This window comes from Ricinus communis, chromosome 8 (assembly GCF_019578655.1).
Source record: "Ricinus communis isolate WT05 ecotype wild-type chromosome 8, ASM1957865v1, whole genome shotgun sequence".
Classification (NCBI taxonomy): Eukaryota; Viridiplantae; Streptophyta; class Magnoliopsida; order Malpighiales; family Euphorbiaceae; genus Ricinus; species Ricinus communis.
This window is the reverse complement of record NC_063263.1, coordinates 8,781,160-8,795,480: the sequence shown is the minus strand read 5'-3', so window position 1 is coordinate 8,795,480 and position 14,321 is coordinate 8,781,160. Positions and strand designations below refer to the sequence as shown.

The 14,321-nt window shown below is 30.7% G+C and overlaps 3 protein-coding genes across 4 annotated transcripts; 1 reads left to right on the top strand and 2 right to left on the bottom strand.

Annotated features, from left to right (window-relative positions):
- Positions 1–1,003: 1,003 nt before the first annotated feature.
- LOC8273796 (GATA transcription factor 9) lies at positions 1,004–2,544 on the bottom strand. Its single transcript, XM_002515935.3, has 2 exons — positions 2,068–2,544; positions 1,004–1,914 (listed from the first exon to the last, which is right to left on the bottom strand). Exons 1-2 carry the CDS (start codon positions 2,407–2,409, stop codon positions 1,240–1,242), a joined length of 1,017 nt encoding a protein of 338 aa, XP_002515981.1. The 5' UTR covers positions 2,410–2,544; the 3' UTR covers positions 1,004–1,239.
- Positions 2,545–9,148: 6,604 nt separating this feature from the next.
- LOC8273795 (protein transport protein SEC13 homolog B) lies at positions 9,149–10,923 on the bottom strand. Of its 2 annotated transcripts, none has more exons than XM_002515934.4 (2): positions 10,764–10,923; positions 9,149–10,381 (listed from the first exon to the last, which is right to left on the bottom strand). In XM_002515934.4, exon 2 carries the CDS (start codon positions 10,285–10,287, stop codon positions 9,382–9,384), a length of 906 nt encoding a protein of 301 aa, XP_002515980.1. In that variant the 5' UTR covers positions 10,288–10,381; positions 10,764–10,923; the 3' UTR covers positions 9,149–9,381. The 2 variants fall into 2 exon arrangements, with proteins under 2 accessions (XP_002515980.1, XP_015572868.1); XM_015717382.3 differs by having other exon boundaries at positions 9,149–10,396; positions 10,764–10,920.
- A 1,533-nt stretch (positions 10,924–12,456) lies between these two features.
- LOC112534351 lies at positions 12,457–14,321 on the top strand. Its single transcript, XM_025156808.2, has 2 exons — positions 12,457–12,687; positions 13,323–14,321. Exon 2 carries the CDS (start codon positions 13,329–13,331, stop codon positions 13,890–13,892), a length of 564 nt encoding a protein of 187 aa, XP_025012576.2. The 5' UTR covers positions 12,457–12,687; positions 13,323–13,328; the 3' UTR covers positions 13,893–14,321.

Below are 14,321 nucleotides of genomic sequence, written 5' to 3'. Positions count from 1 at the left end.
TTTTCTTCTTTCTTTCTTTTTTTTTTTTTTTTGTTCTTTTTATTTTAAATGATCACTTCAATTTCACATGACTTTCTGCACCATTTTGCAAGCTAGGCAGCTAATTCCTTTCAAAAAGTTTTTTTATTGTGTGTATTTCTTTTTTAATTCTTATCATCTCTTTCTCGATCTTACCATACCTTGATTCCATATAAGAATATATATATACACCTAAACCCAATGTAGATGGTGCGTACATAAGACGATGTTTACTTAGCTCTTGTACAGTCCTCGTTTGATGACTCTTCACTGAAATCCATGCCCAATAATCTTGCTTTACTTCATTAAAAAAAAAATTGCAGATAAAGCAATTAAAGAATTTCAAAAAGAAGGGCCTTAGATAATTTAGGTGCTCCAAAATCTAAAGTAAATAAAATAAAATCTAGAAAAAGATATATATTAGTATATAATAAAGAACGAAAGAACCTTGTTTTGTCTGGTGTTTGTTTTTTTTTTTTTTTTTAAAGAATTAAAAGGTAGCTATTCATAATTCTCTTTAAGATTTCTTAATATTGACTCTTAGACAGCTTTATTAATTATGATAATCAAATTAAGATATGAGTTAATATTAGTGTTGAAAGATAAAGAAAAGCTAATTAGGAGTGGCTCAACATCTCCATGTCATGAACATATACAGCTAACCTTTGCAGTCAAATTATAACTTAACTTTGAAACAAGGAAATAAAAATAAAAATAAAGACCAAAAAATATTGGGTTATCAAAAGACTATGAATTTGCCAACTAACTCTTCATGTGCAAATGTATTTTAGGTATGGAGACACCATACTTTCTGTGGGCCAAAGCTTTCATTAAAGTCTTACCACCATTTCACTTGTATCAGAAAATTGTCATAGATATTTCTTCTTCTTCTTATTCTTCTTTTTATTATCAATTATTCATACCCAAGTGTATTATCAAAGCCATCTTTTAATTGTTAATTTTTCATAATGAATAAAATCTCCCATGAGAAATAAAATCATTTTAAATTTCTTTTTCTTGCCAATTTTGGCAACAAAAAAAAGTGTCATTGTGGAGTCTACAAATGAATATATCTCCTTTTTCTCATGCTCATCTTTTTTTCCCCCCTTAATTCTATTTCTTTTAGACAAAAAAATTAAATAAAAAAAAAAAAAGAAAGGAAAACTACGAATTCAGATTTTTGAGGAAACAAAATTAAAGACTAATTCTACAGTGAGACCACTAAATCATATGCCTAAAATTGGGTCCACTATGATGATGGATCAAGAAATCATCACCACCGTTGGTTACTCCGAAAATTGAACTTTGATGTAGATACTGTTCCTGCTGTGCTCTTTGCAATTCCTTCTGCCTCCTAAGCTCCAAAACTTTCCTATGCGAATTCGAATGCTTTGCAGACACAAAAGTTGGACTTGCTGCTGGTCGATATTCAGCTACCAAACGACCCGACTTGTACCGAACTCCGCAAGCGTTGCATAAGGTTTTGGGGCCCATTGGCCCAGTCCGCCATTGAGGAGTTTTCTCCGCTGCACAATGCAGACATTTCCTAACCGGAGCATCCATACCAGAATTCATATCAACATTCCCTTGCTTTTTGGAAGATACTTTAGTAGTAGGCGACGAGAGATGAAGAAGACGCGTGGACCAATCACAAGGGGCAGCTCGAGAGCGCTTCGAGCGGGCTTTACCGGGTAGTGGTGTTTCTGGCTGAAACATCGGGTTGTTAGGGTTACGGGCTGATGATGGTTCCGGGTGAGATTCGGATGAGGAGGACGCGGGTGTGGGTGGTTTCGACCCGGAGAGAATATGGAAATTGTTAACTTGGAGGTTTTGTTCGGTTGAGAACGAGTCTTCCACAAAATTTGATAGCCATTCTAGCTCTGCCAAGTCATCATACTGTGTAACAAACCAAAAAGATTTCTAAATTGATTAAGAATTAATACTGTCAATCAATATTAAATATGTTTTACATTGATTGAACGAACGCGAAATTTGAAAACTGCAATGTTCTATAACTATATATTCATGTGTGATAATTGAGTGAATTACCGGGACGCAGAGCTCGCTAGAGAAGTAAGAGTCGGCGAAGCTTTGGTAACCGAAATGCTTGCCGGAAATGGAAGAATTGGAGCTGTCATTGGAGGTGAAGGTGGTGGAAGAATTATCAGTGGTAGTAGTGCAGTTTTTAGAAGTGATATTATCAAAGAAACCATCGTTCATTAAAGCAGCAGCTGCAGCATCATCATCATTTGGAAAATCAAGAAGGTCATCAACTGCAAAATGGTCTCCATTTTTCTGATCAGACATTCTCTTCTCCGGCAAGAACTCTGCCGCCGTAGAAGCTGCTCCACCGCTGTAATATCCACCAATGAAGAATTCGGGTGCCTCCATTAAATGATCAGTACACGTATGTACTTTATATATAGAATTTAGAGAGAGATATCTAAACTGAAACAATTCAGAGAGAAAAATGATGAGTTTTAGAGAGAAAAAGCGTGTGTGGAAGTGAGAGTGGAGATGAAGGTGGTGGTCTGGTGGTGTGGACTGGGTGGGTTTTGATGAGTAAGAAAGGGGCCAAAGTGAAAATTAAGGAAAATGAGGGACTTTTTTCACATAATTTCTTAAAAAATCTTGCATGGCAGAATATCAATAAAATAATAAGGAAGTGACTTGCAAGTTCTGTAAAGTTTTATTAAACTTGATAATTTTCTGTTTTTGGCAAGTTAATTACATTATTTTTTTTTTTAAACAAAATATTATTTACAAAAAGTAAACCCTCCCTTTCCTTTTCTTTTTCTTTGTGTTTTTAGCTTTTATGTTTTAGAGTTTTGTTTGATTTTGATTTGTTTTTGTTAAGTAATGAGTTGGCAATGGTAAACTATATATGAATGTTGTTTCTTTAAACAAATTGATAATAAAATTAAAAAATAAAAGGTTAAAAACTGATTACTTGTAAACAAGAAAATGCCTTGCTATGCACTATTTTGTGTATTCTATGAAATTTACTAATTCAATTATTAAAATAATTTTTTTTTCATTGGAGAATTAATGAAATTATATCTCATTTCAATATGATTAAATTTTAACCGGTCTGTTAGGATACCTCAGCTGCATACATCACTGTACTTCACTGAAATAAAATTTTATAATTTTACCTCATTTATTATTGTTTATTCAACTAAAAAGAAAATCAATTTATTTGCATAGCCTCTTTTTTAGGTGGCAGGAAATTTTATCATCTTATGTGATTTTAATATGATTTGTTTAGAGAGCCCAAAATTTAAACTTAATAAAGATTTAAATTCGAATTCTTTATTCATTTATTTATAGCAAAAAAATATAATTTCATTAAAAATTATATTTAGATATATCAAATTAATGTGAGAGAATATATTTCTAAAAACATACGTTATTGATTGAGGCTAAACTAATCCATTTTGACCTATATACTTCAATCAATTCCAATTTTAATTCACTAATGACACAGATGAATTGATGTATTTTAACTCCAAAAACAAATTGACTTGTTTATAATAAAAAGTTTCAAATGGAATTTATGAAAAGAAAAAAAGAAATATATAAAGAAAATAGCTGCTTGGCATAGTTTTTTTTTTTATAAAAAGAAAAGAAGAAAAATTTGCAGAGGATTTAATGTGCATAAATTAGTGATGTCATAGAGAAATCAAGTGTAATTAGCATTAACAGCAAAGCTGTCAGTTAAATGGGCGACAGCCATAACACATAAACATGCACTTATACTCTTCTTCACATTTCAAGTTTTACACTTGTTCCCATTATTATCCTCGCATAATTCAAAAGTTTACTTAACCCACTTGTCTTAATCATAATTAATTTAAAAATGTCAGACAACAATTGATTAACAAAATCAAATTATGAATACAATTCAATCAGTAGTATAATAGTAAAATTAAAAATTATAGAAACGAAGATTAGAATTCCTATTTTCGCATTAATTAAAATGCAATGCATGGGTTTAATTTACGATTGAAGTCTAAAATAGATGAGTTTTTTGAAGGGTGTACAAATTATTATGGCATTAAGTGGGATGAATTATTGTCTATTGAGAAAGTTATATAAATGTAATATGTAATGCTACAAGAAATTTCAACCCCTAAAGGATCGATCTGTGGCAGATTTTGTCGCTGTGATTCCTCCATTAGTGTCCAAGTTTACAGCCGGATTCCTCTGCTCCCAAATTATTATTTTTCTCTCTTGGGAATTGTGTTTTTCTTTTTCTTCCTTTATTTTAATAATCTTCTGTCTCTATACATTTTTTTTCAACTTAACTAATTAATTAATTATTCTTATTACAATTTGGCCTATCATTACCTGCTCTTATATTCCCTACCCACGTTTAAGCACGATGGTTACAGCTCAACTTAATCGAAATAACGGTCCTGATCTCATCCACGTGGCTTCTTATTAGACTTGGTTTAACTTTTAATCTTCTCTGCTCTCTGTTTTTATAGGTTAAAGTGTTAAATTAAAAGTCTTCATTCTGTAATGGTTTAACTTTTTAACTACTTTTGTAAGGCTGCATTGAGCTTTGACACCAAACATTTAATTTAACAAGACTAATAATTGGTTGCATTTCAATTGATGCTCATTATTGTAATCTTAAAATGCCTTTTTAATTTATTAGAATAAGAAATAGATTTGATATTCTTTCACCAAGTATACTCAAATAGTTGATTTCTTTTTTCTTTTTCTTTTTCTTTTTCTTTTTTAAAAAAAAAAAAAGAAAGATGGCATAATTTGCTAGTGATTTTACTTTTCATTGATCCAAATTGAAAGAAATTATAATCTTCAATTTATGAATTGGTTCTTTCTAACATGAATTGATTTTTATTTTGTAGAACCAAGATGGCATAATTTCAATTTTTACGAAATACTATGATATCGATTCTGCTTATTATTATTTATAATTATCGTAAGTTAGAATTCATTGTTTTAAAGGGTCATTCTTAATTCCCTAATAGATCAAAATTTTAATGTTCATTTTTTACCAATAAAATAAAAATATAAGCATCATGCTTCAGCTAGTGTTAGTATTAATATTAGTGGAGTAAGGTTAGGAGGCTCTCTATGTGGTGAGTTTTTCAAAATAAATGGAATGAGAGATACTCTTCAGGTCACTCGAGTATTCCTACTGCAGCTTCACCATCACTCTTTCTTCACCTCAGTAATTCTTTCTTTTTTTATATTTAATTTAAATTATGTTTCGTGTTCTTTTAATTTGTTAACTAAAAATTTAGCAAAACAAACCTCCTATGGTTGTACTCATATTTAGTCTGTTTGGCTTTCTCTTTTCTTCTATCTATAAAAAAAAATAGCAATATTCATCGTTTTAATTCATATGAAAAATAAATATTAAATTTATCTTTATGATATAAAAGAATTAATGATTTTTTTTCTTTAAATATATGAATTATAAACATCAAATTTCATATATTTAATTATTTTGTAAAATTTTAATCAATTTTATAGTTTGATTGGTGAATTCTACTCTCTTTTTTCTCCATATTATTGAGCCCTCGAGTGAATGGTTTAAAAAGCTGATTTGCTTTGAATTAAACCAACAATTTTACTAGTATAAAGAAAATGTTGAAGTTTCTCCATCCAAATGCTAAGGTGTCGGGTTAAACATTTCTTTCAAAGGTTACAGAATGAGTCAGATGGGGTCCGAGTCATTAGACACTAATCCCTAGGTTTAGGTTAATAAACCTTGGTAAAATGGATAAGTTTTTTCTTTTAATTTAGTGTTTTTTTTGTTTACAGTTATTTATTGCCATAATTTTTTAATGCATGTTCAGCTAATAATTGCTTGAATATTTTACAGGAGTTATTACTTAAGTTTAAAAAAAAATAAAGAAGATACTGACTCGACTAATCTGTGATTAATTAACAAAGAAAAGAAAAAGGAAGTAAATTAGATTAATCAATTCGTGAAGTCTTTTATTTTTTTTGAGAAAAAAAAAAAAGAAAGAAAGAAGAAGAAAGGGTTTGTGGGGACCAATGAGCACGTGACAGAGGAGGTGGTATTGTCAGCAATCATGTGACTTCTTCTTTAGGGTTAATTAATTTTCAAAAGCCAAATCAAATTGTGGAGGTGGGTCAAAACTCCACGTGGCTGCAACCCAATTGAGACTTTCCTTTGATGCTTCTTTCACACGTGCGTTTGTGCTTGATCATCACTTCATCTCTACCATTACTAACATGATAGCACGTGTGTGGCACGTGCTTATCTTCCTACTACTACTAAGTGCTGAGCAGCTTCAATTTTCTGTTTATTTCCTGAAGTATCTCTAGTGAAGACTCTAGCTAATCCTTTTTGTTTTCAAGAAGAAAAACACTAACAATTGAAATAGCTTGCCATGCAAAATATTGTTCACAATACCTGAGAAACCCAAGAATTTATAGGATCATAATTACATCTTGCTTAATAGGTGGATTGGAGTAGTCAATTCATGAGCTCAAAAATATTCAGATTTGCTCATCATAATAAAAGATATTTGTATGTATAAGTCGATTCTCTTGGAATTAGTACATTTGATAGATTAAGAGGTTATTAAATATTAAAATAGAAAAAATAATAAAAATATGCCTATTTTATTATTTTTATTAAGTTTATGGTATTAATTTCTTTTTATTTTTACTGTATTAAAATATCAAAAATACAATTTTTTCAGTTTCTTTTAATACGGTTTTTTTTTTTTTTATATAGTTATTTTTTGGTAAAACAACTAAAGAACAATTCAAAAACAACTCAAAAATAATTACACCGTATTTAAAAAAAAAAAAATTACACAGTAAAAACGATATATATTTTGTTAATTTTAGAATATTCTTTTAAAAAATATTAATTAGTTAGGCTTTGAATTGAATGGAATGGAATTTTAGCTATCTTGTTTTTCTCCTCAAATAAAATTCAAATGAGGTTGTGTGAAAGTGGAGAGTTGTATGTATGGTCGAGAATGCAGTGTTTTCTATAAAAGAGGTAACAAAATTGCGAATGTTGTTTGTTTTTATGTTTTAACATTATCAGAACCGGAATGATGGGATTCTCCGCCTAGCTTTTGTTGAGATTATGTTTGTTATAATGCCAGTGAAAGGCTGAACTATTAGATTTGTTACTTATTCTTTTGTATAGTTCTTCCTACTTTTTTGAAGGTTAGCTTCTTTTCTTTCCCCCTTATGAGGATATGATTCTTTGTAACGACTCCTTAGTACAAGCCTTGCCTGTTTTTTTTTTTTATTATCCTTTTATCAATTTTAATAAAATAAAAGGAAGAGGAACGAATGATGCTGGGTGTTGAAGAGTTGCCGGCTTAGATGGAATTCTCCGATTTCTTTTCCAATCTAGCTTCATATGAAAAAAATAAATATATAGTATAACTGTAATAAAAATAAATCATATTATACACTTAAAATTAATAAGTCGCAATATGAAAAAGAAAGTTTACCATATAAATGGAAGATATATATTTAGAGTTTAATCCAATAAAAAGAGAAGAAAAAATCATATCTTAAAGAATTCTTGTATTATCATTTCCCTAGCAATAATGGTTGGACCTGTTTTGTTTGCTTATATTGTAGCTTTCTTTGCAATTTTTCCTTCGAGTGAATAAGAAAGTTGTAATTTAGCAGTAAGATAACAAACACTAGGAATATGTAATGAATTATCATTATATTATATACCTCACTTGTTTTGTACAATTGTCTAAGAATATTTGATATATATAATAATAAATATATCGAGTAATTAATTATTTTTTTTTAAATTTAATATAAATAATACATATAATAATTCATTTTTTTTACTTTGGTCGATATAATTCTACGCCTTTCCAAGCAGCATCAGTCTTACACTAGCTATTGAAAATAAGTTAAATATTAGGAACAAAACTATTAATTACATTATGCATATATATTTTTAAATATAATCCAACATAGCAATGAAAATGATTATCGCATTACATTATATTGCAATTTTCAATACATGAAATCATTAATTACATAATTATGTTATTACAAAGCCTAAGGAAGATAATATATAAGCATTTACTATTTTTCCTATAAATATTATATTCAATAACTAATGAGCATAACAAATATTTTTTAAAAATTATTACTAGTTAAATAATATAATTACTAATTTTTTAAAGAGAAACGAGTTGATTTTTTAACAATACATTAAAAAGAAGGGAAAAGAGATTGAGCGGTGTCCAAATTATCACTGAAAAAGAAAATAACAATACAAACAAAAGGAAACGAATTGGATGCCCACCGAATGCGGAGAGTTGAAGAAAAAGTTTTCTAGAGAAGAGAAAGAAAGAAAGAAAGAAAGAATGAGAATGGACGGTCAGTGGGGAACTGATGATGGAACCAGCTTTCCTATTAGATGTGGTCAGCCTCAACTGCAGAGCATGTTAGCAGCAATTTTAATTTTTGTTTGCATACATGAAAAAGTTGGACTAATTTTTAAGAAATAAAATAAACAACCAGTCCCAACCTGTTTTTCACTTCTTACAGGACAGTTCCTGAATAAAGTTTTGGAACACCAAAATCAATCATCAGCAGTCTGAAGCTGCAAAACAGAACTACGAGGCCCAACATATGCAAAATCATTCAATTTTCATTCTTTTGAGGATTCAAATCTTGTTTTTGTCAAGAATTATATGATATTTCAAACCAAAGTTTTTCACCAGCAGATGCCCACACCATAGGGTCGATACCTTAACAGTCAAGTTCTTACCTTATATTATTATAGCATAAAAGATCAAGGTTCAGTTCAAATACCTATCCTCGATCCTCATTACAAATCGCAGATGTATATTTTGTGTGTATTTCCCATCTATAATTCGGATATCTCCTTGAAGAATTTACCATGCATGAGATGCAGAGATATCAACCTATGCTCTCTTTGTCCACTTTCTCCCACCCGTTAGAAGGCCCTTAACCCTGCTAAAGACAGGATTTCGCACCAGAACTAAATTATGAAAATACTCTGTTGGATAAAGGGGACAGAAACAACCATATATAGCAAAATCGCAGCAATACCAAGGAACCATGGCCAGAGGAAATTTTTGTAACTGAAAATTACAACAAATAGCAACACAGAAAGTATCTATGCATTCACAAAGCAAAATAGATATCATTACCAAACTACACAAACCATCCTTTCAGGGAAACTAAGGTTTTAAGATAATAGCCGAGTCCAAAACCTTTAACCAGAAATTATCCAGCAAATAAACACTCCAGCTACAGAATAACATCAAGGAAAAACATGTGTTCATCATGTAAGAATGTATTAAAAGGGGAAAAGAATTTAGGACTTAAGCTCTATGGATCAACTGTTGTCACCTGTTGCCATTCCCCATCTACAGCTTCTTTCCATAGTGTCACATTGTTACTCCCTTCAGCAACAGCTAGAATGTTTCCAGTAAGCGACCATGAGACTCTCCAAACAGGAGATTTGAAATCATGTAAGACCTTCCCTTCCCACTGATCCCCTTCCTTTGCCACAGTCCAAATAATAACTTTTCCATCTTGGGAGGCACTAGCAATGGTAGATTTTGGAAGGCCCAAGTTAGGCGCCCATGCAACATCCCTTACCCAATCAGTATGCAATTGAAGAGCTGGAAAACAATCCATCTTCCAATTCCCATTATAGAGCTTCCACACTTTCACAGTATTGTCACAACCGCCAGAGCATAGCTTCTGAACAGGGTCAAGCAAACCAGAGCCAACAAGAGCACCAGGTGCAGTTGATGGAGCCCAAGAAACTGAAGTCACACCAACTGGGTGAGCTTGTTCAATGTTAGACTTATCCCAACCACCATCAGCACGTACGGTCAAAACCGAAATATTTCCATCAGAAGAACCACATGCCAGACAAAGACCAACTTCATGAGGTGCCCAGGCAATAGAATTAACTGATGATTTATGATCATCAAAGACGTGAGCTTGGGTCCAATCATTCTGAACACCCTCTTTCCATATTATAACACGCCCATCATAAGAACACGAAGCGAGCAAAGACCCAAACTTTGGGTGAGCCCAAGCTACTTGCCAAACAGGACCTTGATGACCAGTCAGTTTAGCAAGTTGCTGAGAGGTATTGTTACTAACCCCAATTATCTTAATCGAGTGATCTGATGATGCAGTTGCAATGCGCTTACCATAGTAATCCATTACCACATCATGAATCGTATCCTCGTGACCTGTTTCAATCTTCTGGGGAGGCATTTTCTCTTGTGAATATGCACTAATTCGAAATAACTCCTACGTTATAAAAAGTTTTTCCCTTGCTTGTAATTTTCTGTTTTCTTTTGCGTTTTGCCTGTGCATCAATAGGCTAAAATTTAACTCTTATTCAGATAACAGAATGCTCAAATTTTCTTTTCCTCAAAGCAGATATATCAATTAACAATCTGCACATAACTAATAAATCTACTAACAACATAAATTAGAAAATTCTGTTAAATTCATCGATGTTACAACAGCAATCAAATAGATCTAGAAAAGAAAAATTCAATGTCACACGAAAAACAACCAATAACCAAACATAGAAAAGAAAATCAGCATGTCCATCTCATCAGCATGTCCACCTCAAAACCCTAACTTCTTCATAAGGCAAATTTTGTATCATGACCCAATTAATCATTTCCGAAAAAAATATAAATAAGCACAAATCTGAAACAAAAATTAAAAATGCGAAATACCTGTTTGTCGCTTTGAGAATGACGATGGAGTAAGGCGGTGAAGGGAGATCTGAAATGGGAGAGAAGAAGAAGCAGAAAAAGTAAGAATGGAGAGAGATAACTCGGCTGTTACTTTGGTTGAGATGAGTTTAAAACTTGAGCCCATTAAATGTTGGGCTAATCATAAGTAAGCAAAAAGGCCCGCAGAGTTGCATAGAGTTATAGTGCATGCCTCTTTAAAATATGGGCCAGGTCTTATTTCGAGTCTAAATTAAAAATAAAAAAAATATCCATATTTTTTTATTAAATTTACAGTATTTTTTTTTATTTTTACTGTATAAAGTATTAAAAATATAATTTTTAATGTTTTCAAATTACAATTGTGATCTTTTTAAAAATTTATTTGGTTGTTTTTAGATAAAATAACTAAGAAACAACTTAATAGCAACCACAAAAGAAATTAAAAAATAAAAAATTATTAAAAAAAACTGCACCGTAAATTTAAAAAATAATATTTTGAAAAAAAAAATCATATGTAAAAATAGTATTTTCTTATTGATTTTAAGATAATTTTTGAAAAATTTCTTTAATTTTTGAAAAATTTCTTTAATTTTTTTTGGATCGGATCATCTTTTCATGCTTAAATTAAATCTTCACTTGCCATAATTTTTTCAAGTATAAATTATTACATTTTTTTTAAATTGAAAAGAATACTTTAGTGAATGACTTTTAAAATAGGCTAGGTTAAAAAAAATTCGAAAAGCTAATTTTAAAAGAATTTAAGAAAATCATAAAGGATAAAAAGACATTAACCAACTTAAAAGAACTGGACTAAATTGAATCCAAATAGAATTTGTTAGATTTAAAAAAAAGAAATTATATTCGTAATTAAATTTAAAAATTATTATTTTTTTAAATATAAACTAAATCGAGCCTAAAATGAATTTATTTCATTGAAATCTAATTAATAAGGAGAAGGATCAAATAAGTATCCGAATTCCATGATAATTTCTTTGGAACACAATCAGATCATATGCTGAATTGAGATTGTTATCAAAATTTAGTGATCTTAAGTTAAAACAATTATATTAAAAATTTAAATAGTTTCACAATAATATATTATGAAACTTGCTATTTTTTTCTGAAAACAACAAAATAAAACGCAAGAGACACAAATAAACAGGAAAATGAAAAACTGCAGTGATCCCCACACCGAATTCAGATGATTCTATAAGACTTTTTGAAGTTATCACCCACTCTTAGAAATTAATAAAGTTTCTTTTATCTAATTTTTAGATTATTATTTACTTATTGTTGGAATTTGACTATTAAGCTTGAAAATATTTTAATTACAGCCTACAATTAAGATGCCATTATATATATATATATATATATATATATAAACTACTTGCGCTCAGGGATAGTCACTACCCATTTTGCCGAATTGCCGGATTTTGATGCTTGAAGAGTCAAAAATTCCGCTGTCTTGCTTAATTTGAAAAAGGCCAATTTTGAAGGAAAAATACATTTAGATGGCAGAATTAGTATTATATTTCCATCAATACCCTTCAGTAATTTACAAATCTATCCCATCAAAACAAGCAAATCCAAACAATACCATGGTTTGTTTGGGAAATGAAGTTGGCAAAGTAGAATATGCACATTGGAATTTCAACCAAAGATTTCATATCATATTGCCGTCAAAGCTGCCTTTAACGACTTCTCTTGCTATACAAACAAAGGCAGATTACTGGGTGCTTTCTTTAAGTTCTTTCTAAGAAACTGAAGGTTTCGTTATTAATTACCACTTCAGTTTACTTTTCTTTCAGTTTCAGAAACTTGAATTGTTCAGTTCTCATTCACAATTAAGTGGCTGTTAGTTTATTAGATCATCTGATATTGCCCTTTTCCAATTCCTTCTTGTTGTTTTGCTTCATTTCTTGAGGTACTACTTCTGCTTCTGTCTCTTTTTGTAATATACATATTTCTTGATTTACTTTGCTCATAATACTATTGTTCATTAGTAGCACTGCTATTTAGCTTCTAATTCTTCTCTTTCTTGTTCATGAGCTCCGAAAGTAGGCGTAGAAGCAAAAAGGTCCATCTTATATAATTAGATTTACATATCTCCATTTTAAGTGGAAAAAAGAAAAAAATTTATCATATAATTATACCATCTTCAGATATATAATTGTCGTAAAAAAAAATATGAATTATAAAAAAATATAAAAATTAAGCTTATAATTTTGTGCGTTTTTTAATAGTTATACATACTTCATGTTGATAAATTTATGATTGGCATGGCACTTATGTAGTAAATCGAATGCCAACACAGATAGTTAGTGATGTGGCAATATAAGAATATGCCGCGTAAGCGCCATGTTACAGCCACATTTGATGAAGTAGATGGACATACAAACATTGCAAGGGCCTTAATCTTACACGTTCACACAAAAGCATTACAATCAATTTACACATCAAACTTGAATAATAGATAGATACATTAAACATTTGTTTACATCTTTCAACTATGTTAATAATTATGTCAGTTGATGAAGTTCTGCCTTCATTTTAATGCAGGGATCAATGGAACAAAATCTTCTGTCCCACCATCCCAATGGGCGAAATAACAAATCAAAAGGGTTGGATAAAAAGAGTTGTCTTCAGGTTGTTTTGCTTATAGCAGTCTGTTTATGGTTGCTACACCAAATCAAGAATTCACACCACCACAATGGGAATCCTAAAAATCCAAGTGAAAGAAACGTAAATAATATTGGTTATTTATTAGGCCGCAAGGGAATACTAATGGAGTATGAAAAAAGAGACGGAGGTGTAGGAGACGATGAGCTTGATGCGAACCTAATTGATGATTTAGAAAACGGATTGAAACTCGAACAACAAGAACTATTTCACGATCAAGTGCTAAATGGTGGAGACTATAACAATAAAGCAGCCAATTCTCTTAAAAAACAAGTCATATCTCATACTGAAAATGTAAATCAAGAATCTGAGATTGAGATGGTCAGTGATCATACTAATATTGGTGAAAATGTTGAGGCATTTCTTGATGAGAACGGGATTCCACCAGATGCATCATATGTGAGCCTAGATGATCAGGTTGATCAGTCAAAGAATATATATATCAATTAACAATGTCGCAGGCTATAGTGAACTAACATATATACTTGATATTGAATTGAAAGTGGCAAATCATACACTTGGTCTCTGATATGCAGACGCCTAATGACCTAATAGATTTTTGATGTTATATGATCGAATCAATATGAATAATGGCACTTCTTTCAAAGTAGGCAAAAAGAAGTGTGTATTAATACTTATAGTGTATTTCCCTGTAAGATTACAAAAAATGTTGCCAATATAAAATAGAACAATAAAGCTTCAACTTGATGAAGATGAATGTCTTGATCAAGATGAATCTACTAATTATAGCATTTTTTTGTTTAATTTTTTTTCTCTTATTTAATTGTAGACAAGGAGTGGGAGAGAAAGATACATTCAGAATCTAGCTGTAATTTGATATTGGCCCTGCTTTGAAGAACTTAAGACATCTTATATCAA

Excerpts from the sequence above, each read along its gene's own strand:
- LOC8273795 (XM_002515934.4), bottom strand. The coding sequence starts at position 10,287 with ATGCCTCCCCAGAAGATTGAAACAGGTCACGAGGATACGATTCATGAT.
- LOC112534351 (XM_025156808.2), top strand. The coding sequence starts at position 13,329 with ATGGAACAAAATCTTCTGTCCCACCATCCCAATGGGCGAAATAACAAA.
- LOC8273796 (XM_002515935.3), bottom strand. The coding sequence starts at position 2,409 with ATGGAGGCACCCGAATTCTTCATTGGTGGATATTACAGCGGTGGAGCA. Across the intron at positions 1,915-2,067 it reads CTAGCGAGCTCTGCGTCCCG|TATGATGACTTGGCAGAGCT; the intron begins GTAATTCACTCA and ends TTTGTTACACAG.